This window comes from Anabrus simplex, chromosome 1 (genome assembly GCF_040414725.1).
Source record: "Anabrus simplex isolate iqAnaSimp1 chromosome 1, ASM4041472v1, whole genome shotgun sequence".
Taxonomy (NCBI): Eukaryota; Metazoa; Arthropoda; class Insecta; order Orthoptera; family Tettigoniidae; genus Anabrus; species Anabrus simplex.
This window is the reverse complement of record NC_090265.1, coordinates 1,584,398,911-1,584,424,047: the sequence shown is the minus strand read 5'-3', so window position 1 is coordinate 1,584,424,047 and position 25,137 is coordinate 1,584,398,911. Positions and strand designations below refer to the sequence as shown.

At 38.2% G+C, this 25,137-nt stretch overlaps 1 protein-coding gene across 1 annotated transcript in view; it reads right to left on the bottom strand.

The window, feature by feature from the left end:
* sev (sevenless) overlaps positions 1 to 25,137 on the bottom strand; it is a 368,918-nt gene that overhangs the window by 219,979 nt on the left and 123,802 nt on the right. Inside the window, exons 4-7 of the mRNA XM_068226275.1 lie at positions 19,988 to 20,047; positions 10,592 to 10,682; positions 4,973 to 5,193; positions 356 to 595 (exon numbers count right to left, since the gene is read on the bottom strand). Of these exons, the coding sequence (XP_068082376.1) occupies positions 356 to 595; positions 4,973 to 5,193; positions 10,592 to 10,682; positions 19,988 to 20,047 (612 nt within the window). The remainder of the gene's footprint in view (positions 1 to 355; positions 596 to 4,972; positions 5,194 to 10,591; positions 10,683 to 19,987; positions 20,048 to 25,137) is intronic.

Here is a 25,137-nt window from a genome sequence, read left to right as displayed (position 1 = left end):
AATATTAAGATAACCTCACATAAATTTGGGTTTATAATCACCACCATCATCTTCACTTAATATGAAATGCATTGCTCATACTGCAATGACTTAATACTGGCAGCACTCTGTTTGTTTGTTATTGTACCTTAACTGTTCATTCCTCTTTTGCCCACTGTATCATTAACCAACTCTCTTTCACAAATATAAATTACTAAAATCACTAGACCCACCTACAGTTGTGGTAAATATATATATATATATTTTAATGTGACTCTATATTAGATTCTAGATTCAGGTACACAGGCCCTCTTGTTAAACATGAGATGGTAAAATGGTATATAAGCTAACGTGCTGTAGTCCTCAGAGATCTCACCTTGAGGGCCACGTAGCCCTCGGGGAGCTCTTTAATCTTGAGCTTATAGGAGAGAATGGGGCCATTTGGGAAGGGGCCAGGGACCCAGGACACCGAGATGTGGCTTGAGTCTACTGCTGTGGCTCTCACTATTGTGGGTGCAGACTGAGGAGTTCCACTCGGCAGAGTGCTAATCACCACACTTGGCTCCGACACCAGTGGCTCTGTGTGGTGTGGGGACAGCAGGAGAGCAATCCGGAACTGAAACACAAAACATCGCCATCAAAGGAACACAGAAATTCATGGGTATAGCAGTTACCTTCAATGGTATCACAATACTGTTACCTACTTCAAATGCTAGGTGATGCAGAAATACAGATATTGTATGGAAAGTATTGCTATGATTTATCCAATAACTTTGAAAAAGTAGTTTTTATTAACTTTACTCAAACAACAAAAACTGGAGAAGATGATTGAAAGAATTATTTTCATAATCTTATTTTTACTTGTCTCAAGTCAACGTAGCTGTTTCTAAAGAAGAAGGGTGTCCAAAAAGATTAACATTCTGTAAATGAAAAAATAACATTAAATTGTATGATTAAGAAATTTTGAATATTTTGACAACGTTAAGGATTTTAGAGATTCTTTGTACAATGACTGAATATTAATTAAATTATTTAGAAAATTAGCCTTGAATTTGAAAAATGTCCCAATAGTTTACCTTGCATACTTCACTCTAGTTTGCCTCCCTGATTAGGTAAAAAAGTGGAGCCCAATAATAATAATAATAATAATAATAATAATAATAATAATAATAATAATAATAATAATAATAATAATAATAATAATAATAATAATAATGATTATACATTCTCAACAGCAGTTGAGGACATAATTCGGCTGCCACCTTTAGTACTTCTGCTGGAATACCATCTGGACCAGGGGCTTTCTTATTTCTAAGGGAATTAATTGCTGTTATCAATTCTTCAATTGTAAAAGGGGGTACATTGTCTAGTTCTTTCTCGGCCTCATCATCAATCCTCTCTGCATGATCAGGGAATAGTGTGTGTACTATTTCTTCCATGGTGCGTGGATCCATGATAGGGCTTGGTAGCATCCCGAATTTCTTCATGACAATTTTATACCCTAATCCCCATGGATTTTCATCCACTTCCTTGGACATTTCCCACCACTTGTCGGCTTTACTCTTTTTAATTGTATTTCGCAGTCTTTTCTTCATAGTCTTATACTCTACTGAGAGAGCTGCGTCGTTATGTCGTGCTCTTTGTGTCCTTCGTCTGAGTCGCAGGCATTGTTTCCTCAACTCAGCGAGGCACAAAAGCTGTTAGACATAGGCAAAATTAAACTAGGCTGGCTATACTGCAGAGTAAGACGGTGGGCCGTAGTTCCTCGGTGCTTTAGATGTCTGTCATATGGGCATCAAGCACGAAACTGTAAAGGATTGGACAGAAGTAAGCTCTGCTTTAAGTGCGGAGAAGCTGGTCACAAGGCAGTAGGATGCAAAACGAATCCACGATGCATAATTTGCACAGATATGGGCGTTGAAGAGCCAAAATGACATCATCCTCTTGGCTCAGGCAAGTGTATTGTGTTTCGTGAAGCACTAGAAAAGGCCAAAAAGCAGTGGTGAATGGTACAGATCCTTCAAGCCAATATACACAGGAGTCTAACTGCCAATGATCTATTGACGCAGATAATCTATGAGATAGGAGCAGACATCTTGATTCTCAGCGAACAATAATAATAATAATAATAATAATAATAATAATAATAATAATAATAATAATAATAATAATAATAATAATAATAATAATAATAATAATAATAATAATAATAATAAATTGGCTCATCAGATGGGTTGCCACACCTCTTTAAGACAATGGTAGCCAGATTGCCATTGAGATACCACTGCAAGTCTCATTTGAAGCGCATGCAGCGACATGTACCTTTACTTGTTGTAGTGATTGCCTTTGGCTCCTTAAATATATTTTAAAAATTAAGTTCCCAGAAGGGAACCATAATTTAATTTCAGTGATTACAAATACAGGATCATTCAGTTATGCAGAACCACAGCTGAGGTGAGGCTGAGGTCTCAGCCGGCAAGCTATCGCTTCCTGCTGGCCGGACAATTTGTGAACAAGGACTGCCTGACAAAATTCTAAAGCACTTTAGAGGTACTTACATATGGGTATACACGAAATGAATTAACTAATCTATAAACCATCCTACGACTTGGAACTCGAACACGTCAGAATTTCTCTTGAAATAATTTCCTAACAGCATGAGCGGGCTCTGTACAGACATACGAATCGTAAAAAACATTTGATGTGGAAGAGAATAATTAGGCCTATTATTATTATTTTCCTTTTATTCTCTCACTTCGCACACAGGTGTTCCCCACTGAAACATGAAACAAACTGTGTTGTGAGACAAACCTAGAACTGGCGCGCCTCTCTCCCACACAGGTTTTGGCTTAGTCACTCCCAGTCACTGCTCCAGTTCCAAGATAGTTGGATGACCCAGTATTATATACCAATTCAAGCACCTTTAGACTTTTTCAATTGTGAAATGCTGGTAATTTCAGGATTGAAGAAGGTTAGAGTGCTTGTATATTCATGTAATGTTATTATCATTTACATTTTTGTACTTCTATTGGTATCCTGTATTTTCTTATGGAATTCAAAGCACAGGAAATTTTGACAGGAATCAATAATATTTGTAACTAGGGAAATCCGAGACTGGTAGATATGGAGATTGTAAAAAAGAGTGTATATATGACTGTACATGCAAAATATTTATTGGTATTGTATATTTTAATATATTAAGAGATTATTTACAGATTCTCATGCCCATAGGACTTACTGTAACTACCCTTCTTCATCCAAGAATTTACAGTATAATAATAACAGTAGACATGTCTAGAGAACTGTGTAGGAGTATGGGATGCCTTCCCTACATCACCCCCTGCTAACATTTTTTTTTTGCTAGTTGTTTTACGTCGCACCGACACAGATAGGTCTTACGGCGACGATGGGACTGGAAAGTGCTAGGAGTGGGAAAGAAGCGGCCGTGGCCTTAATTAAGGTACAGTCCCAGCATTTGCCTGGTGTGAAAATGGGAAACCACGGAAAACCATTTTCAGGGCTCCCAACAGTGGGGTTCGAACCTACTATCTCCCGAATACTGGATACTGGCCGCACTTAAGTGACTGCAGCTATCGAGCTCGGTCCTCCTAAAATATGCATGGGGACTGACTGTTCTCTTCATCAGTAAAATGAATGAGGCAACATGATACATAACATTAATGAATAAAATAAATTAGACAATGCCTAATTAAAAACTGTCCTTGTTTCGCCTGCAATTGAACATTTTAAGCCTTCTTAAACTAGAGCTACAGTCCTTTGCTAAGCGGATGGAAAGTTTACTGGGACTTACTCAAAGCCTGGCTTGCTTATCTTTCAGTGACTTTTCTGTAAACTTCAAAATAGGTTTTATATGGAATGAGATAATTCAAACCAGTGTTGCCAACTTAGCGGATTTTCCGCTAAATTTGGCAGAATTAGAAGACTGCCGGCAGAGAAATATATCATTTAGCGGACAGCGGATTTTTTGGTGGAATTCTAGATTTATTATAGCGGAATTTAGTGGTTTATCCATTTTACGGTTTTTCTAAATTTTGTACTCCAGTCTGTCTCCAAGCTATTCCGTATTTCTTATCAGGAGCTAGCAATCACATGAGGAAAACATGTTATTTGGATTTGATGTTATGAAATCATGTTGTCATAAATTTGTGCTGCGTGGGGAAAGGGTACTTATCTCTTAGTTGACGAATGACGACAGATAATGAAACTGTGAGAGAGTAGCATTTATATATATGCTATGAAGGAAGACTGTTTAATGATTTGGCCTGTTCTGTGTGTGGCCCTTGAGGTAGGGAATTCACCTAGTTTGCACCTGGCACAAAAACGCCTACAAGCTTTAGTTCGCTGGCTCGCAGGCAGGGGGTTAATCCCAGTAAAACTCACAGATCAGGTGAGTGCAGACATTTATTATTATTATTATTATTATTATTATTATTATTATTATTATTATTATTATTATTATTATTATTATTATTATTATTATTATTATTGTTCTTTTTTTTGCTAGTGGCTTTACATCGCACCGACACAGATAGGTCTTACAGCGATGATAGGATAGGAAAAGCCTAGGAGTTGGAAGGGAAGCGGCCATGGCCATAATTAAGGTACAGTCCCAGCATTTGCCTGGTGTGAAAATGATAAACCATGGAAAACCATCTTCAGGGACTCAAACCCACTATCTCCTGGATGCAATCTTACAGCCGCGCCTCTAACTGCACGGCCAACTCGCCCAGTTTGCTCATTTTTATTGCTCATTATTTGAGATCGGATTTCTTGGCGGAATTTTAGCGGATTTTTAGTAGTATTTAGCGGATCTTGAAAATATAAGTTGGCAACACTGTTCAAAACAAGTAAGATACAAAAAGTTAAAAGATAGCAGGTGCACATATGTTTCAATTTTCTTTTTGAATGTATATGTCTTTGCACTTACTTTGTACTATGATATTCAAACATGCAATATATCTAATGGGATTACCCTGTACTTGGTGTAAGGTTGCAGATTCTCAACTCGCATAGTAGAGTGAGGTCCCCAACTTTGGTTGCGACAGTACTGCCATGATCCAGCTAGCTCCTCGTAGCGCCACTGAACCAGGTAACTGATGTTGCTGAGCTTGAAGCCATCCCATTCTAAGCTGAGAGATGTAGCAGTTAAAGAGTCAGCTACCAGCACAGGTGGTGGTGGGGTTCCTATCTCATCTGAAATACAATGAAGATTAATTTAGCATAATTTGACATTGGCTGTATATCTTAGTCAATCTCTAGTAAAACAATATATAAGTGTCATAGACAGATTTGGCCATAGAGAGATTTGATGGGATATGTCTCTTCTTTGATTATGTACATAGTCATTTTAATAAACAGTTATCAAAGTATGTCTGGCTCCATGGCTAAATGGTTAGCATGCTGGCCTTTGGTCCAGAGGGCCGCGGGTTTGATTCCCGGCCGGGTCGGGTATTTTAACCTTAATTGGTTAATTCCAATGGCTCGGGGCTGGGTATGTGTGACGTATTCAACTTTAAACATCATCCTAGGTATGGCCCTCATCTTCACAGACATGCAGGTTGCCTAATAGGCCGTCTACGAGAAAAAGACCCGCACCAGGCCTCTCCGGAGGCCATACGCCTTATTATTATTAAAGTATGTTGGAGGGTGTGATTAGCTCATTAGCTTAGCTTCTGGCTTCCCACCCAGCAAGCTGAGGTTCAAATCCTGGTCAATCCTGAGTTGAGATTTTCACCTCAAATGTCACATGGCATCAGGAAGGGCAGCAATCAACCTTAAAAGCCCGCTGGTCAAAACCAAAATTAGCCTGGGTGGCTCCAGCGAACCCAGAAATGGCTTGTATAAGCTAAAGGAAGTTTAACTTCTTCCAAACTATATACGGTACTGATCTTTAAGATTAAGTAGGAGGCAATGTCACTGCTGGCTGGTGGGGATATCCTATGACTCTTCCAATTATTTTGACCAGTGGTTCCATATTTACATGCTATCTCACTCTCTTTTTTCTTTTTTTCTGAATATTTGGGTTTAAATTCAGGGTGAGATATATATATGCAAAGATCTTCCCAATTTTCAGCCCCTGGAATGCTTTTCTTGATTTGTAGGTATTTTCAAGGTCAACTTTCTGTTTTTATCAGGAGCATATGTTACACTCTGTTACATCAAATTCTTGATCTGTGACATGATTATTGAGTCTTTCTGTGAATTCAATTACTCAAAGTTTAAAACTTTCCATAAAACTTGATCACTTCTCTTAACCATTCAACAAATTATGCTGAAATGCAAATTATCAGGAGAAAAATACTCAGTTCCATTTCAGAGGCTAGGAACAATGTGATCATAACACCTATGCACTTTGTTGTATGAAAGTGAAGCCATCATATTCCGTATTTGTATCCTTGGGTTCCTCTCACCAATTCTCTCACTCTTTTATTCCTCCATCTGTCTAATCTTGTCACTCCAATCCTACTCAAGTGTTCAGGCTAGAGAGTGATCTTAGACAAGGAAGTGCCGTTTCACCTCTATTGTTTATTATGGTAATGGACAGAGTACTAGATAGTGTAGCTGGAAGGACTGAAGAAGGTAGAATGAAAGCAATGCTATTTGCAGATGATCTAATGATATGGGGTGCTAGTGAGGAAGAAGTACAAAAACAACTGGATGCACTGAAAGTTGAGATAAAAAGCACATATTGTATTATATTGAAATTGCAGATGGTCTAACAGCATGACATTCCATCCAGTGCATAGGTGAGGCAATACCCACATATAATGGAATACTGTAAATACCTGCCTGCCTTTCATCCGAACAAGGAAAGACTGCTAGTCTTTAAACTATGCTTTAGGGCACATTCTTCTGTATATTGATACTAGAAGACCAGCCTGTGAGAGATTTATACCCCTGAAGATGGTTTTCCGTGGTTTCCCATTTTCACACAAGGCAAATGCTGGGGCTGTACCTTAATTAAGGCCACGGCCGCTCCCTTTCCATTACTAGGCCTTTCCTGTCCCATCGTCGCCATAAGACCTATCTGTGTCGGTGCGACGTAAAGCAACTAGCAAAAAAAAAAAAAAAAAAAAAAAACTTATATGAGGAATTTTTTCCTTCCTTAATTCCATAACAAAAACAAGGCAGTGTGATCAATGCGGTGACAAGTCATGAATAAATACAGTATCTGTTGGCTCGTTTAAGAAGAAATTTTTCATTATTGTTCCATTTCAGAGGCTAGGAACAATGTGATCACAAGATCTATGCACTTCGTTGTATGAAAGTGCAGCCATCATCATCTTGAACAGTTTCTGGCATTCTGCCAGGTCTGTTGAAAATTCTCTACACACATTCTGTTCCCTTCTATCTTTCTCCATTTGAGTCTTCTAGCCTCTAAACCCCCTTAACTATATGCAGCCAAATATCTGTTGGGCTTCCTCTATGTCTTCCTTCTTCCACATTTATATCACAGTAACCTAGATTACAATTTTCTTTACGTTGCACCAACACAGATAGGTCTTACAGCAACAATGGGATAGGAAAGGGCTGGGAGTGGGAAGGAAGCAGTTGTGGCCTTAATTAAGGTACAGCCCCAGCATTTGCCTGGTGTGATAATGGAAACCATGAAAAACCACCTTCAGGGCTGCCGACAGCAGGGTTCAAACCCACTATCTCCCGGATGCAAGCTCGGAGCTGCATGATCCTAACCGCACGGCCAACTCGCCCAGTGTAACGTTGATCTTCCTTGGGTTCGTCTTTCATGAATTCTCTCACTCTATCATTTCTCCATCTGTCTAATCTTGTCACTCCAATCCTACGGTACTCTTAAGTAACTTCATTTCACAGACCTGTATCCTACTTTTATCTCTGCTTTGCATGCATCCAGCTGTTCTTGTACTTCTTCCTCACTAGCCCCCATATCATTAGATCATCTGCAAATAGCATTGCTTTCATTCTATTTTCTTCAGTCCTTCCAGCCATACTATCTAGTACTCTGCCTATTACTATAATAGCCTGAACCATTCCATCTTCTCTCCTCTCACCTTCACACAGCTTTCGTGCATGCTCTTAATTTTTTCAGTTATTCACTTACTCACTTCTTTCTTTCTGAGCACTTCCCAAACCTTAACTTGGCTTACATTGTCTCTAAATCCAAAAATGCCATCACCACATCCTTACCATACTCCTAATTATTCTTCTGCAGTTGTCTTACCACAAATATGAGATCCGTTGTTGATCTACCTTGTCGGAAACCATATTGCTCTTCTCTTAATTTACCTTTGAGTATCTTCCTTATCCATTTCTTCCAAATCATCTCTTAAATTTTTCCACTGTGGCATGTCAAGGTTATCCCCCCTGTAGTTCATAGTTCGGCAATTTTTTCTATCATCAGATTATAGCACTCTCTTCCACTGGTGCCAGGCATGAATTTTAATAATATTCCACTGGTGCCAGAGCAATTATATGTGATGTAGGTTGTTTATATAATTTTTGGATATATTTATATGAGGCATGTTTTTAAGTAACATTTTGATATTTAAAAAAGTAATGCAATTTTTTAAACAATTCCTTTTTTATATGTAAGCCTGTAATTTAAGCTACTTCTCAACATAAGTCCCAAGTATATTAAGGCACTTGTCATATGTGAAACCACCTTCTGAATTCCATCCTTATAGAAATCTGCTGCCTGATGTGCCAGCCACTGAAGCATGGTCAGTTTTAGGTCATCATCGTCATGCCACTAACCTCCTAAATGCCCTTTCAAGTACAGGAACAAGAGGTAGTCACTAGGCGCTAGGTGAGGACTATACAGAGGATCATCAAATTGTTCCCAACCAAGTGAAGCGATGAGGTCTCGAGTTCGATTAGCCATGTGAGGTTGTGCATTGTCACGAAGTAAATGAATCCCCCTTGTGAGCATGCCATGCTGGTTTTTTTTTTATTGCACAACGGAGTTTATGTAAGGTCTCACGATAAGTATTGGCATTTATTGTGTCACCCTGGTGCAAAAAATCCACAAGCAACACACCCTGCTTATCCTAAAACACAGTGCACATAAGTTTGCGAGCTGAAATTGTTTGCTTGCACTTCATTTTTTTGGGTGATGTTGAGTGTCTCCATTGTCTCCATTCCATGGATTGCTGTTTTGATTCCGGTGTAACATAAGGCACCCATGTTTCATTGCTGGTGACAATTCGGCGTAGGAACTGTACTGCTCAAGGAAAGTCAAAGCACTCTCTACACGCTTAGTTTTGTGCACCTCTATCAGCATCCTCGGTACCCAGCGTGAGCACAACTTCCGATAATCTAAGCATGCTGACACAATTTCATAAAGAACACTCCCTGAAATTTCAAGCAACTCATAACTTAATGACAAAATTGTAAAGCATCTGTTTTCTCAAACCTTTGCATCAACTTTTTGCACCAAGTCATAAGTAATGACAGACGGTCGCCCACTACACTTCTTGTCATGGACATTAGTATGGCCTTCTATAAACGCTCTGACCCATTTTCTTACCATTCCTTTGCTCATAGTATGTTCTCCATACACTTCACTAATCTACCGATGAATTTCAACAGCTTTCAGACTTCCGCATTTAGAAAACTAATCACAGTGCATACTTCACACTCAATGGGATCATTAATCAAGGGTTATAAACTTCATGTTATTGGTCCATATTGAAGTGAGATTACATATAAATTATAAAAATAAAAATTTTCCACCTATTCAATACATAGTTTTATTTACACTGCGTTTATTTACATTACATGGGTTGCTTGGGACTAGTTTGAACCCTACTTGGGGTCATCATTAGGCATATTAAAACAATGCACAAATATTTGACGAATTCCTAAAACATGTTTCTAATGAGCAGTAAAAACACTATGAAACAAATATACAATTAACACTATGCTGTGTGGTTGAATTAGGCGAAGTGCTATGGTGCTAAAAATGTTGCATATGAAAGTGAAATATTACGTGTGACAATAGGTGAGCCATATAATTATAATACAAGTACACAAATATGTTAAAAAGTCTGGGTATAGAAGTACAAATGAGATGCTCTATGTTGTGGATCGACTTGAGTCGAATATTTTAGACACATGATGTTTCAGATAGAAATCAGCAGGTCCTGGCAATACATTACGGTTGTGGACCAAGTGCTATGGTACTAAGAATGAACACAATATAACGTATCTTTACCTGTATATTTAGCCCAATCTTTTTGGAACAACTTTCTGGTGCTATGTAGTCTTAATGCTCACTTTTAATAATAATAATAATAATAATAATAATAATAATAATAATAATGGCGTGTGGCCTCCAGAGAGGCCTAGTGCAGGTCTTTTGATGTGACACCATATAGGTGACCTGACAATCTGTGAAGATAGGGCCCTATCTGAGATGAAATCTACTGCTGAAGACGTCACAAACACCCAGCCCCCAAGCCATAGGAATTAACTGATAAAAGTTAAAATCCCTGACCCAACTAGGAATCGAATCTGGGCCCCTTGAGTAAAGGCCAGCATGCCAACCATTTAGCCATGGAACCAGACTGTATTTAATTGGTAAACAATGACTAATTTCTCCAATATGATATCTTACCTTTAAGCCTCTGGAAGTATCTGTTGAGAGCATCATTGCAACCCATAATACAATACATTTCCTTGGGAGGTAGAAGTTCTTGTGTACCATTCTGGAAATAAAATCCATTTAATCAATTTTAGAGTGCAGTGACAAACTTCACATACATGGATGTGCAAATGCACATATATTCACACACATACACACAATATCTCTCTCCCTATTTATTTAAGAAACCCAAAAATCAATAATTTAATTATACCAAACCAAACCAAACCAAACCAAACCAAACCAAACCAAACCAAACCAAACCCCATGGCACTACAGCCCTTGAAGGGCCTTGGCCTACCAAGCGACCGCTGCTCAGCCCGAAGGCCTGCAGATTACGAGGTGTCGTGTGGTCAGCACAACGACTCCTCTCGGCCGTTATTCTTGGCTTTCTAGACCGGGAATTTAATTATACAGTAACTTAAAATTAACTAGTTCAGTCACAAGTTATATAGAACCATTTTCTTCAATATTCTTGTCATTCTGTCCATTAATATGGTATCACAGAAGTTCTGAACATACTGTAACTAGAAGACCATAAACACCTAGCTACCGTAGTGTTATTTCTATTACAAAATCTATAATGTTCTCCAAGTGAGAATTCCAAATTTCTTCTGAGAAATCACACCTGTAGGATGCCTCCTTTTTATTATCTTGTAGATACTTGGAGAAGCTCACTGATTCATGGCTTTAAAAGATGCAAAAAATGCTATTTTAAATAGATAAGCTACAAATGCCAAGCCTATTTCATGTCCCTTCATCCACTCTATCCTCCAAACAGGAATGGGTGGAAAAAAAATCTATAAAAGCAACAGAAAGGTATAGTAGGCTAACACATCCTAGTCCTGTTCTGAAATGATATTTCGTAATGGGTAGAAGTGTTGTTCTCAGGGCCACATTTAACATTTCTGCCACCCTGGGCCGTTAAAAAAGTACTGCTCTTCCAACACTCCATCTCCCCGTCCAAAAAATTGCTAGTATATGTGAAAAGAATGGAAAGAAAATCAATGAAGTGAATAATCAATATACAAATTAAAAACACTAAAGAGGAAAGTGTACATCTATATATATAAAATAAGAGTTTTGTCTATACATTGCTCAAAATTTAAAAAGGATGGTATTTCTGTATCAGTCATGTCCATAGTAACAAGGAAATGCACTTTTTAATTTTCCATAATTTCTGCCTGCCTGCCTGCCTGCCTGCCTGTCTGTCTGTACACGCATCACGAGAAAATGGTTAAAGAGAATTTAATGAAAATCAGTATGTAAAGTCCGGGAATAAGTTGCTATAATCTAGGCCATAAGTAATCTTTTTCACGCTAAGAGAAATGGTAGTTTAGGGGAAGGACTAAAATTTAATTCTCAAATATTTATGTTATTAGTCGTCCTATCTTAATGAAAATCGGTATGTAAAGTTGTAGAATAAGTCGCACAATATAAACTATAAATAATATTATTCACTCTGAAAGAAATGGTAGTTTAGGGGAAGGCCTAAAATGTTTTTTGCAAATATTTATGTTATTAGTAGTCCTATCTTAAAATAGGTATGCAAAGTTGGCGAATAAGTCGCTGCAATCTACGCCATAAATTATCTTATTTATGCTGAGAGAAACGGTAGTTTAGGGGAAGGCCCAAAATTTAATTCTCGAATATTTGTGTTATTAGTGGTCTTTGTGACAAATACTATATAAATAAAGTTACATAGTATTAAATTTCTGATCATTTATGTCTTATACATTTTGAGTGTACCAGCTATGATATTGGAGATACTCATGAATATGGATTTCTGTTGCTAAGATCACATCAGCGCCGTCACAGGAAAATGGGTGAACAGAATTTAATGAAAATCGGTATGTAAAGTCGGGGAATAAGGAACTACAGTCTACACTCTAATTCTTGTTTTTGCTATTGGCTTTACGTCGCACCGACACAGATATGTCTTATGGCGATGATGGGACAGGAAAGGGCTGGGAGTGGGAAGGAAGCAGCCATGGCCTTAATTAAGGTACAGCCCCAGTATTTGCCTGGTGTGAAAATGGGAAACCATAGAAAACCATCTTCAGGGCTGCTGACAGTGGGGTTTGAACCCATGATCTCCCGAATAATAATTCATTTTATAAGACGGCCTAATATTACAGAGTTGAAAGAAAACTGAATGTGAAGGCTCATAACATTGATCAACAATAACATTACATTGACCATTGTTTGTTGTGATTTGTTTTGTGTCTCTGTTGCCATTCTTCTCCGATAGATGGGAGTACTGCTGTATACTGAGTTTTTTAAAATTTGTTCTACGTCACGCCGACATAGATAGGACTCATGGCGACGATGGGATGCAAAAAGGCTAGGAGTGGGAAGGAAGCAGCCCTGACTTTAATTACATTACAGCCCCAGCATTTTCCTGGTGTGAAAATGGGAGACCACGGAAAACCATCTTCAGGGCTGTCGACAGTGGAGTTCGAACCGACTACCTCCCAGATCCAAGCTCACAGCTATGCACCCCTAACCACACAGCCAACTCACCTGGTCGTACCGAGTATAACAGTCTGCCTGAAAATTGGCGGGAAGTAGCTCGGGAGTTAGATAAATTTCTGATACTACTGATACGTAACAAACTGGTTCATCATAGCATTCGAGCTATTCAATTCCTACTCTGAGGCACTGACTGGAATGAGCAGTATGCATATTTAATGGAATAATGGCAAAGAAGTGTTCACGGCTGTCTGCGGTCTGGTCATTGCAGCACTGGAACTTTGGACTGTTAGAACGGCACCGTAGTACTGTTCGTTAAAAGTGAGAAAATGTGCGGTTTCTTAATTTGATCGAGTATTTTTATATAACATTGCTTTTAATCACTACATTCCTTCTGACGACTTCAGGTAGGAAAAACCACAAAGACAGTCTTTCTGAGAATCCCGTAGCAAAGCACGGGTACATCAGCTAGTAGAAAAATATAATACTTCAAAAGTCAAGAAAGCTGAAGAGTGCTTAGTGTTTGACAAAATTATCGATCACATCATCATAGCCTATGGATTGTAAGAGTTTACTTTTAATGCATGGAAGAGAAAAGTCCTGTAAACAAATCTTTGAAAGAAAGTTGCAAGCTTAAATCAATCAATCAATCAATCAATCAATCAATCAATCAATCAATCAATCAATCAATCAATCAATCAATCAATCAATCAATCAATCAATCAATACTGATCTCACCGAGCTCGATAGCTGCAGTCGCTTAAGTGCGGCCAGTATCCAGTAATCGGGAGATCGTGGGTTCGAGTCCCACTGTCGGCAGCCCTGAAGATGGTTTTCCGTGGTTTCCCATTTTCACACCAGGCAAATGCCGGGGCTGTACCTTAATTAAGGCCACGACCGCATCCTTCCACTTCCTAGGCATTTCCCATCCCATCGTCGCCATAAGACCTATCTGTGTCGGTGCGACGTAAAGCAAATAGGAAAAAAAAAAAAATACTGATCTGCATTTAGGGGAGTCACCCAGGTGGCAGATTTCTTATCTGATGTTTTCCTAGCGTTTTCTTAATTGATTTCAAAGAAATTGGTAATTTATTGAACATCTTCCTTGGTAAGTTATTCCGTTCCTTAACTCCCCTTCCAATAAACAAATATTTGCCCAAATTTGTCCTCTTGAATTCCAACTTTATCTTAATATTGTGACCTTTCTTACTTTTAAAGAAACCACTCAAAATTTTTCACCTACTAATGTCATTCCATGCCATCTCTCCACTGGCAGCTTGGAACATACCACTTAGTCGAACAGCTTACCTCCTTTCTCCCAAGTTTACCCAGCCTAAATTTTTGCACTATTTTTTTAACGCTACTCTTTTGTCAGAAATCACACAAAGAACAAACCGAGCTGCTTTTCTTTGGACTTTTTTTCCAGTTCTTGAATCAAGTAATCCTGGTTAGGGTCCCATACACTGGAACCATACTCTATTTGGGGTCCTACCAGAGACTTATATGCCCTCTCCTTTACATCCTTACTGCAACCCCTAAATACTCTCATAACCATGTGCGGAGATCTGTGACCTTTATTTACAGCTTCGTTAATGCGATTACGCCAACGAAGATCTTCCCTTATATTGACAACTATGTACTTACAGAGATCCCCATAAGGAACTTTCACCCCATCAACACAGCAATTGAAACTGAAAAGTTTTTTCCTATTTGTGAAACTCACAACATGACTTTTAACCCTGTTTATCATCATACTATTGCCTGCTGTCCATCTCACTCCATTATCAAAGTCATTTTGCAAACCCGTATGGACTGTATTTTAAGTTAACACACTGTTTAATGAACTGACCATTGTTTGAAAAAGAAAGCTAATTATGGCTTAGGCCTATATAATGAGTATGAACACTAAATTTATACATTTATTTCATATGGCATATTGAAAATATTTTGATTTGAAAATAATTGTTGCCCCCCCAAAAGTTGCCACCCTGGGCCATGGTCCATTAAGTTAGAAATAGAATTTCCTGCTATATCCAACTCCAAGGAGACAAGTTTAAAGTACTTATGAGAAGAATACACTTCTTGGTTTTATAAATGCAAAACTAATTAAATAGCTAGAGTCCTGATTTTGCAAGCTTTGACTGTTCCATTCTCAGCAATTTGTGAAAAGTGCGACTTTCTTCTGTGTTCAGGATGCATTTCTTTTCCAAGGAATTATTTGCATTGTTGTCAGCAGCATGACATTTAGGTACCTTGTCTGCCAGGCAATGCTGCATTATGCTGTTGCATGTACAACTTAACTAGTAGCTGTTATAGAGAAAGACAGGAACATATAATAGGATAAACACAGGTTAGGAAAAAGAGATGAAGGAACAGAAAGAGGAGATGATGACAAACCTGAAAATTACAAAAGGCCTTGGACAATCTCCACATCTTCATACACTTCCAACTTCAAGGTAGATAGGATCTCTCCTTGTCAATCCCATTTCTTCTCAGCACCTGACTAGCTTGTTTCTGTTTCCCAACGCTCTCTGAGGGAGTATCTTGACAGAACTTCATAACGAGGGAAGTGTACGAAAGAAAGAAAGCTGGATAAACACAGGAAAAAGATAGAGACAAAGAGATGAATATGAATGTGGAAGACTAGGAGCAAAGGACAAATACAAAAGGAGGAAAGTAACTCAGAGAGTCAATATTAGAAATGTTTGAGTGGGGTTCCAAAACAAACTGCAATTTAATCCACTGGAAACTAAGACTATGGTTGTCACAAGAAGAAGAAACCTAACAAAGCTACAACTCAAGATGAACAGACAGGAAATCACACTAGATGATCAACTTTAATATGTGGGGGTCCTATTGGATAAACATTTAACTTTTAGGCTACATGTCAACAAACTAAAGCTTAAATCAGATAAATTTCTTCAGGCCATTGCTACTGCATGCAGCCTGTCATGGGGAATAAACTCAGAAGTACTCCGCATTATACACTTTGTTTCTCTAATACTTTATTGTGCTTCATCTTTCGTTCTACACTTGAAAAGCAGTAGGCTAAGGAAAAACTTCTGCAGATTCAGAGAGGAATCGTCCTTCAAATTTCTCATGTCTATTGCACAATATCTACACAAACAGCCTCTGTCATTGCTGGGATAGAACCCCTGATCTTTACTGCCATCGGAACGGCCAAACTCACATTAATGAAGAAAAATATAACATCACCTGCACCAATTCTTGAAACCACAGTGGAGAAGAACTGTCGCTTCCTAGAATCCGGTCACCCTATTAACTTCAAGACTTATGTTTGCAATAGCTGCTCGCTGAACCATGACTACTATATCTACCTAATAACTCTGAATCTGACAAAGTGAGATGCACAGTCATTGTCTACAAGAATAACAGGGAAGTGTTTTCAGCCCAGTACAAATTGTCATCCAGCTGCTCAGTATTTCAAGCCAAGCAATTGGCCATCAAGTCTGCTGTTGAGTGGTGTGAACACAACAGTAGCAGCGCTCGGATACTAAGTGACTTGCAGGTTGCGTTGAACACAATTAACGACAAGCACAATGTCAGTCCAATAGCTGCTACTATAAGATCTAGAGCACAGCAGTGCCTCCACATCTGTCTTTCCTGGATCCGAGGACACACCGGTTCTCCTGGAAATGGAAAGGCAGACATCCTCGCAAAAGGAGCCTCCTCATCCAACATAGAAATCACCTACAACAAATCACCCGCAAGCTATGCTAAAGCCCAAATCAAAATACATCATTTAAGGCAATGAAACAACCTCTCGACATCAAGTACAAAAGGGTCTGTCACAAAAGAATTATTTTTTCCTGACATACAGAGCCGACTCCAATGCAAAACATTAGTGCCTGAATTCATTCTCACTCGGTTTCCCTCCGGCCATGGAAAGTGTCAAAATTAACATTGCAGGTGATTACTTGTGCTTTTGTGGATCTTCACAAACGGTGGACCATTTACTGTTTGACTGTACCATATTTGGAAGGGCAAGATTCAAACTTGAGTGTCACCTAAACAATTGCAATGTGGAACTTTCAAAGCCATTATACCATCTGTTTAGAAAATCCTGCTGCTACAAACAGTTCCTTAAGTTCATTCACCACATCTTCAATAATTTACTTTTCCTAATTTTTGAGTCAAGGATGAAAAAAAAAACTGATCAAAACTATAACCCTAATATACTCATGTACACTAGCATTCAAACTGTCTGGATATTTAATAAATAAATAAACAGTAATGCTCCTATTTTTCTATAATGACATGATTGGTCCTGTTTTCCATTATTTATCTAGCATTTGATTTGTGCTAGGAACTTTAGCCCTGGCTACCTTGGGAACTAAGAGTTGTCACATAAAAGATTTTTAACCTCATACTAATGGAGCATTTTTTCCCCTACAACGTGTATATCAAAATTATTCAAGGAGGTGATTTCCAAGACTGGTAGTAAGTGGGGGAACATGGTCAAATCTGTAGCTGGCTCAGTGGTGGTTTGTGCATGAAGGGCTTTTGGGCGCTGCCCCGCAGCCTTTTCAAAAACATTTAACGTTATTTCACTCTGTAATTGATTACATAAAGAGATGGACAAATGTAGCGAAGTTGAACTTATGTGGTATGATATTCAGTTATACAATGTTATCTTTATTATTTCAGCTGTAAACATTTTGCTCTTCTATTTTCGAGAAAATGGCAAAGGCTTTCAGACTGTGGTTGCTGTCCAGCAAGCACGATGTTTTCTCTTTAGTCGTGAGACGCTCGGACTGTGGCAGCAGAGCCCTGAGTAGATCCCCAGACTTTGCAAGTGTGTGGGGTGTGGGAGGAGCCTGGAAGGATGATGTTGGCTTGTCAGGGGAAGGAAGAGTTCAGGCGGGTCTATGTCTGTCCGGTAGAGCCCTCAGTAGGTCCCACAAGTTAACAAGTGTGCGGGGTGCGAGAGGAGCCTGGAAGGATAATAGGGCTTGTCAGGGGAAGGAAGAGTGCAGGCGGGTGTAAGCGCTGAACGGCGCAGCCCTTGGCAACTTTGCCAACCACTTTGCAATGTACCTAGGCTTCCCTCCCTCACAGCTTATATTAATTGTTGTTAGAGATTAATTCCAAAACATTTTACAAAACAATGAATTCCATTATACTGACTGTTTAAACGAATCAGTTCTATAAAGAAGCTAAAATAAAAATTCAAAATGTAACCATAATATGATGGAACTATTTCTAGGGTGGTCAAATTGTTAAATACGTTGTCATGCTTTGAAATTTGAGCAAGAAGAGAGAAAATTCGGGAGTCATAGTAGTTGGGATTGCATTAGCTGTTAGCCTGTTAATGTGTGCGTATAAATGCCATTGTAGTGTAGTTAATTAATGTGCTAATGGAAGCAGATTTCTATTCAGCCAGTGTCATTGTATTATTATTATTATTATTATTATTATTATTATTATTATTATTATTATTATTATTATTATTATTATTATTATTATTATTATTATTATTATTATTTATCTAAAAGTATTGTGGTGCTGGTCAGTGAAAACTGAACCGATTAGGGAGGGGAAAGAGATGGCGACAGAGCCCTGCCACAGTAATATGTCATGAACCGCCACTCTCCTGGCTACTGTGTAGCTTTCATAACTGGACAGACTGGGCAGTTCCCCAGGGGCGCACAAGGTTTGGGGAGAAATTTTAAATTAAAGCCAACAAAATTGGAACTTTTAATGATATGCTGATCAAATAGAGTAATACTGATTTTTTTGTAACACTGTTGTGTAAACAGTCTAACACAGGCCTTCTTATGTAGCTAATTTAACTTTCCACAGGAGTTGAAACATTAGAATACATGCATTTATAAACATATTTAATATTATAGAATTAATGGAATTTATGGACAAATCAAGATAACATTTAAGAGTGGAGATTATTATTATTATTATTATTATTATTATTATTATTATTATTATTATTATTATTATTATTATTATTATTATTATTATTATTATTATTATTATTATTATTTTAAGTAACCAATCAGATTAACTTAGCGGTAGGATCTTGGCTACTAATCTGGACTCCAAACAAATGCTGTGGATACGAATCCCTCCGTTGCCTGTTCTTGAAAAGGTTTTCTGTTGTTTTCCACTTCACCTCCAGGCAAATGTCAGAATGGTACATTCTTTAAAGGCCACAGCCGCTTTCTTCTCAAATTCCTTCTCAAAAATCCTTTCTTTCCTCAACTAGACACAAGTTAGTGGTTGCCTCATATTTTGGAGGAATGGGAAGTCTGCCTTCATAGCCTGGTACTTAGGGTGCTGGCCTTCGAACACAATGGTCCTGGATTCAATACTTGGCTGTGTCAAGGGATTTTTACTTCAAGTGGTAGATTCACTTCACATGCTTGTGTGTGTCTCACCGTTTATTTCGGCCTCCTCAACTCCTCTGTATGGATATTAGCAGAAGGTGTTTTATAATAGGACGACTTTCCATTGGAGGGATAAGGGAGAGAGCCCTCCCGAACCAAAACTGGAATTGGTATATTATCATTCATTAATGAGGGGGGGGGGGTCGTGGTGGGAGAAGGGGGCTATTTCTTAGTCTGCCCTGCCTGGTCATATTTGTCTGCAGAATTTACCATGACGCTAGGAGAATTTAAAAGCTCTGTACCTCTCCAAAAGTGAAAGTTATCTAAATTCCTTGATTTCTCATGAAAAGTTACTAGCTTCTGATTTTCATATCTACATGACTGCATACCAGTACCAACAAATCCACCTCTATGCAGGCCATCAAGGCTGTCAGAATAAGATTATCAACTTGAATTATATAATAATTGATATATATATCTATAGGAACCTTGAAAATAAATAAAGTGGCTATATTAATGAGATGAGTGTACTTACACAGACACTAGGACAGCTTGATTCCAGTGCTCTCTGCCAGGATGAACAGCCTCTTGAACACTACAACCATAAAGAACATTTATAAAGAAAATATCAGAAGCTGTGTGCAAACACTTATGCTTTAAGATGATACATGTGATATAAATACCTTGGAGGAAAAGAAAATGGAGCTATAGACCTGCAAGATTTTGGCTTGATTCACAGCCCTGACTACAAATGAAATAGCCAGGTTGTGTGAAATGAGGGGTGACCTAGACTCATTGAGATAATTGGGGTGCTGCTTACATGAGAAATAATTCCATACCCACTGACCCTGGCCTTTGTGTGTCCATAACCTGTGCACCATGCTCAGTCCTCTGGATCAAATTGTGAAATAACATTCATGATCAATCATGTTTAATCACCACTAATCTGCATTTAGGGTAGACATCCAGGTGGGAGATCCATATCAGCTGTTTACCTACACTTTTCTCAAATAATTGAAAGAAGATGGAAATTCATTGAACAGCTCCCTTACTTAATTATTTCAATCCCTAACTCCTCTTTCTACAAGCGAATATTGGCCACATTTTGTCCTCTTGAATTCCAACTTTATCTTCATGACAATCTTTCCTACTTTTAAAGACACCATTCAACTCAGCCTTATTCGTCTACTAATAATGTCCTTCTACACCATCTCTCCACTGACAGCTCAGAAATGCTGCTTAGTCAAGCAGCTTGTCTCCTTATTCCCAAGACTTTCCAGCCCAAAGATTACATTTTCATAACACTACTCTGGCTATATAAATGAATAGTTGTAATAGTCCACCTTTTCTACACAACATATATTCAGTGAAATAAATCACTAGGATATAAACTATTTTGTCCTATCTATTTATTGGACATCTTCAGCTGCTTGTTGTATGAAGATTAATACATAATTTAATTAATCCTAAATATCAATTGAAAGAGGGAAAATGTTTAGCCCTCTATGTTATTAAACATACAGAATGACACACTGAGTTGCTATTGCTAAGTGAAATGTATAACACACAGCATTCTCTGATAGATTAAAAAACCCAGGTAAGCATTAAAATGCACAGCTTTAGGTACATAAATGTGAGCAAAACAATATTAAAAGGCTTATGGGCTAAATATTGTGGTCATGTGTTGCTAAAAGCCCTGTAGAAACATTGATATGACGCTGTTTCTTGATGAACTTCATTGCTGTTCACATTAAAAATGTATGCACAGTTCTTGTAAAATATCTCATTGAAAATCCAAAGTTGAGCAGACTTGAGTGAGATAATATGAGTTTACAGTGGCAGGGAACTCTCTAATAACTACAATGGATGTAAAATGGAATCTTAGGAATCTTGAGATTGTTGACAAGAATGCGTAAACATATACATAGTAAAATACCTTACATTATTTTCATTAACATCTATTTTTGTTACCTATTTATTCGTATTGTTTTCAAAAGAAAGGTTCTGCCTTCAGGGAAATTTTAGTGGGGGGTATTTTGTACTCTGAATCTTATCACTCAATCGATCATTGATCTGCATTTAGGACTGTTGCCCTGGTGGCAAACGTTTCTTAAATGATTTTAAAGAACTTGAAAACTTGTTGCCTTTGGCACAGAGCCATAAGATATGCCTATTTGTGAAAGATGCTTAATATCAACTCATTTTCTTTGATGAGAACTCTATGCTGTCTGTTTGGTTTTGTAGGCTGAATACTTCTTGAAGCCTGAAATTTATTTTAAAGAATTTGGATTATTGTCATCATCATCATCAGTTTTCCACTCCAGTTGCCCGGGTGTGGTTTACGAGCACTCTCCACTTCTGTCTGTCCATGTACCACTCTTCTCTCAAGACGACATCCCAGCTGACTCCTCTTGTTCCTATGTCCTCTTTCACTTGGTCCAGCCATCTCTTCCTAGGTCTTCCTACCGGTTGTTTTCCGGCCACGACTGTGTGTAGCCATTGTTTTGCTGTCCTTCCATCATTCAATCGTTTGACATGGCCAAACCATTTCAAACGGGCCCTTGTCACTTTTTCATTCAGGGATGGGTACACACTAGCTTCCTCCCTTATTCTTTCATTCCTTACCCTGCCCCTTTTTGTCTTCTGTACCATAGTATGTAGGAACTTCATTTCTGTGGCTTGTAGTTTGCTATTCACTTGTTGGGTTGTTGTGCAGGTTTCTAGGCCATATGTTAGTATGGGGGTGAAGTATGATTGGAATAGAATCTGCTTTGATCTTAAGGGAACTTGTTCATTCCAGAGGAGGTTACGAACTTGATGGTAAAACTAAGCTGATTTTTGAATGCGGTTGTTAATCTCATGCTGTATTCTGTTATCCCTTGAAATGATGCACCCAAGATATTTATATTGGTCTACTGTTTCCAGCTGTGTACCTTCCAGCATTATTTTTCCTTTCTTCTTCTGCCTGTTGACAGACATAGTAATAGTTTTTGATTTATTTATTGTTAATCTGTGTGCTTTCAAATGTTCATTCCAGGTGTTCAGCCTCTCTTGGACTTCCTTCTCTGTATTTCCCCAAATTACTACATCATTTGCAAATGCAAATGCATTGATGTCCATATTTTTCTTCTGCTTAATTTCTTTCATGACTTCATCCATGACAGTGATAAAAAGTAAGGGTGAAAGGGTACTACCTTGTTGCACTCCTTTAGTGGTTTGAAACCAATCAGAATTACCGTTTCCTATCTGTACACAACTGCAGCAGTCTTCGTAAAGCATTTTAACTTTCTGGATAAGACCTTTGGGTACATTTTTCTTTCTTAAGTATTCCCATATAGCCTTCCTTAGAACACTATCAAATGCTTTTTCGAGATCCAAAAACACTAGTGTTAAGTCTTTGCCCTTCTCCCAATGCTTTTCTAACAGTGCAAGTATGAGATCGGTAGTTGATCAGTGTTCTCTGAATCCATATTGTTCTTCCTGTAGTTGTGGTTCTATTATTTTCCTTAGCCTTTTTTCAAGTATTTTCTCAAATATTTTCAAACCATGAGACAATAAAGTGATCCCTCTATAATTGCTACATTTCTTCTGGCTTCCTTTTTTGAAGAGAGGTATTATTATTCCCTTCTTCCAATCATCTGGGACTTTCCTATCCTTCCATATTGCATTAATTACTCTATGAAGCCACTGTATTCCTAATGCACCAGTTGCTTTGATCCTATCTGCACTGACTTCATCAAATCCTGTTGATCTTTCTTTGGGCATACTTATTATTATTATTATTATTATTATTATTATTATTATTATTATTATTATTATTATTATTATTATTATTATTTCGTATGGCAAAAACAAGGATACATTGTAAGTACATATAAATACATATTTCTTAAATAAGTACGTGATTTACAAGTCAGCATTCAAAACTTAAAGCGTTGCTTTACGTCCGTAGGTGTAACCTTAAATTACCCTACACGTGTCTCCTGGGTGGTGCTAAGTAAGCAATGAAATTGGCTGCTGGACCTTAAGCTCTGCTTAACGGATATCCCAGCAAATAGAGGATACGTTTAGCTTCGACTATAATGACAGAAAAATATTTTTTTTGGGCATACTATTAAGGGCAGTCTCTACTTCCTTCCATGTTGGCGGGCTCTCTTGGTCAGGCTCATCATTGCAACTTAAACTGACCTGCATGGTTACATCATTGGAGTCTTTCCCAGTACAGTTGTATAAATTATCAAAATAGGATTTCATGATCTTCCTTATTTCTGTCTCTTCCCCGACTATGTTACCATCTGGTTCCTCTATTGCTGTTATGTATTCATTGTCTCTTCTTATATTTCGTATTGTTCAGTAAAGTAGTTTAGAATTAGCTTTGCTGTCTTGCTCTAGTTTATCTGTGAAATCAGTCCAAGCTTTCTGTTTTTCTTCGGCCACAATTTTCTTTACTCGTAGCTTCTGATCTCTGTATTTCTGCTGCAGTTCGTTTACTCTAGATTCATTCCTTTGACTTCCTTTTTGCATTTCTTTGTCTCTGGCTTTCCTGGTTTCATTTTTCGCTTTCACAGCAATCTTCACCCGAGCGTTCCACCAAGGAGTTTCTTTTGCCTTCATTTTGCTATTAGTTTTACCACAAACTTCTACTGCAGCTCCGACAATGTTTTCTTTGAATCTAGTCCACTTGATGTTGCCTTCTTGTAATGCATCTGATGGTAATTTATTGGTCACTTTTTTTATGTATTCAGCTTGTTTCTCTGCCTTCTTTAGCTCCCATGTCTTGATTTTTGGTTTCCTGTATTTCTGAGGTCTGTAAATTTTAATGTACTTTATTGTTGCGAGGAGAAGTATGACCTAGAATTTTTACACCTAGGAATTTTTTTCAGATCATGTGGACTTGCTGAGCTGACTGAATTAACTCATATGAATCATAAGTAAACACACGTTGTGCAGTAGTATATGTGATTTAATACAAATTGCACACAATTCGGCAACGTGTCTTTCAGTTGCCACTGACCAACAAACTTGCCTTTGATGCAATGCATCTTCCATGCACTGAATTCAGCAGACAACTGTCGCGTCCCTGCGTGGCTGGTTCTTAGTTCAAATGCTCTCCTCGTACAAAAACAGAAGCAAGCTTGTGATGATCCCTCTGAGGATCAATGATAGTGTGCCGGCCGGCCTCCGGATCCCAAGATCGCGGGTTCAAACCCGGCGGAAGAGCAGAAGAAAGTCCATTCAACACTGCACGTCAGCATGTTAAAGATTTCTGCAGACAGATATGCTGTTAACCGACAATTAATTAACACTTAGCTGCAACTCGATCAACAGAGATCCAATTTACTCTGCCATCTGGTAGAATAAAACGAAAAGTCGAAATTGACCCACAGGCAGTCTAGTTGGCACAAACTTAAATAAATGGCTGCTCACAGTATTTGAGACCAAACAATTACCGGTACTATTGTTATTATTAGCAAGCTTTTTTTTTTTTTTCCTGTTGATATCATTATCATAGTTACCATGTTTCCACGAGACTTTTAGTTTTATGTGGAATCTGTATCCACAGGGATATGACATTTTTATTTCAAAATATGTCACATGATTGGCCGGAATTCGAACCGCGGCAGCCTTGGTGAGAAGCCAGAGACAATGCCACTCGGCTATCATGTCCCTGCCCTTCTACAAGGC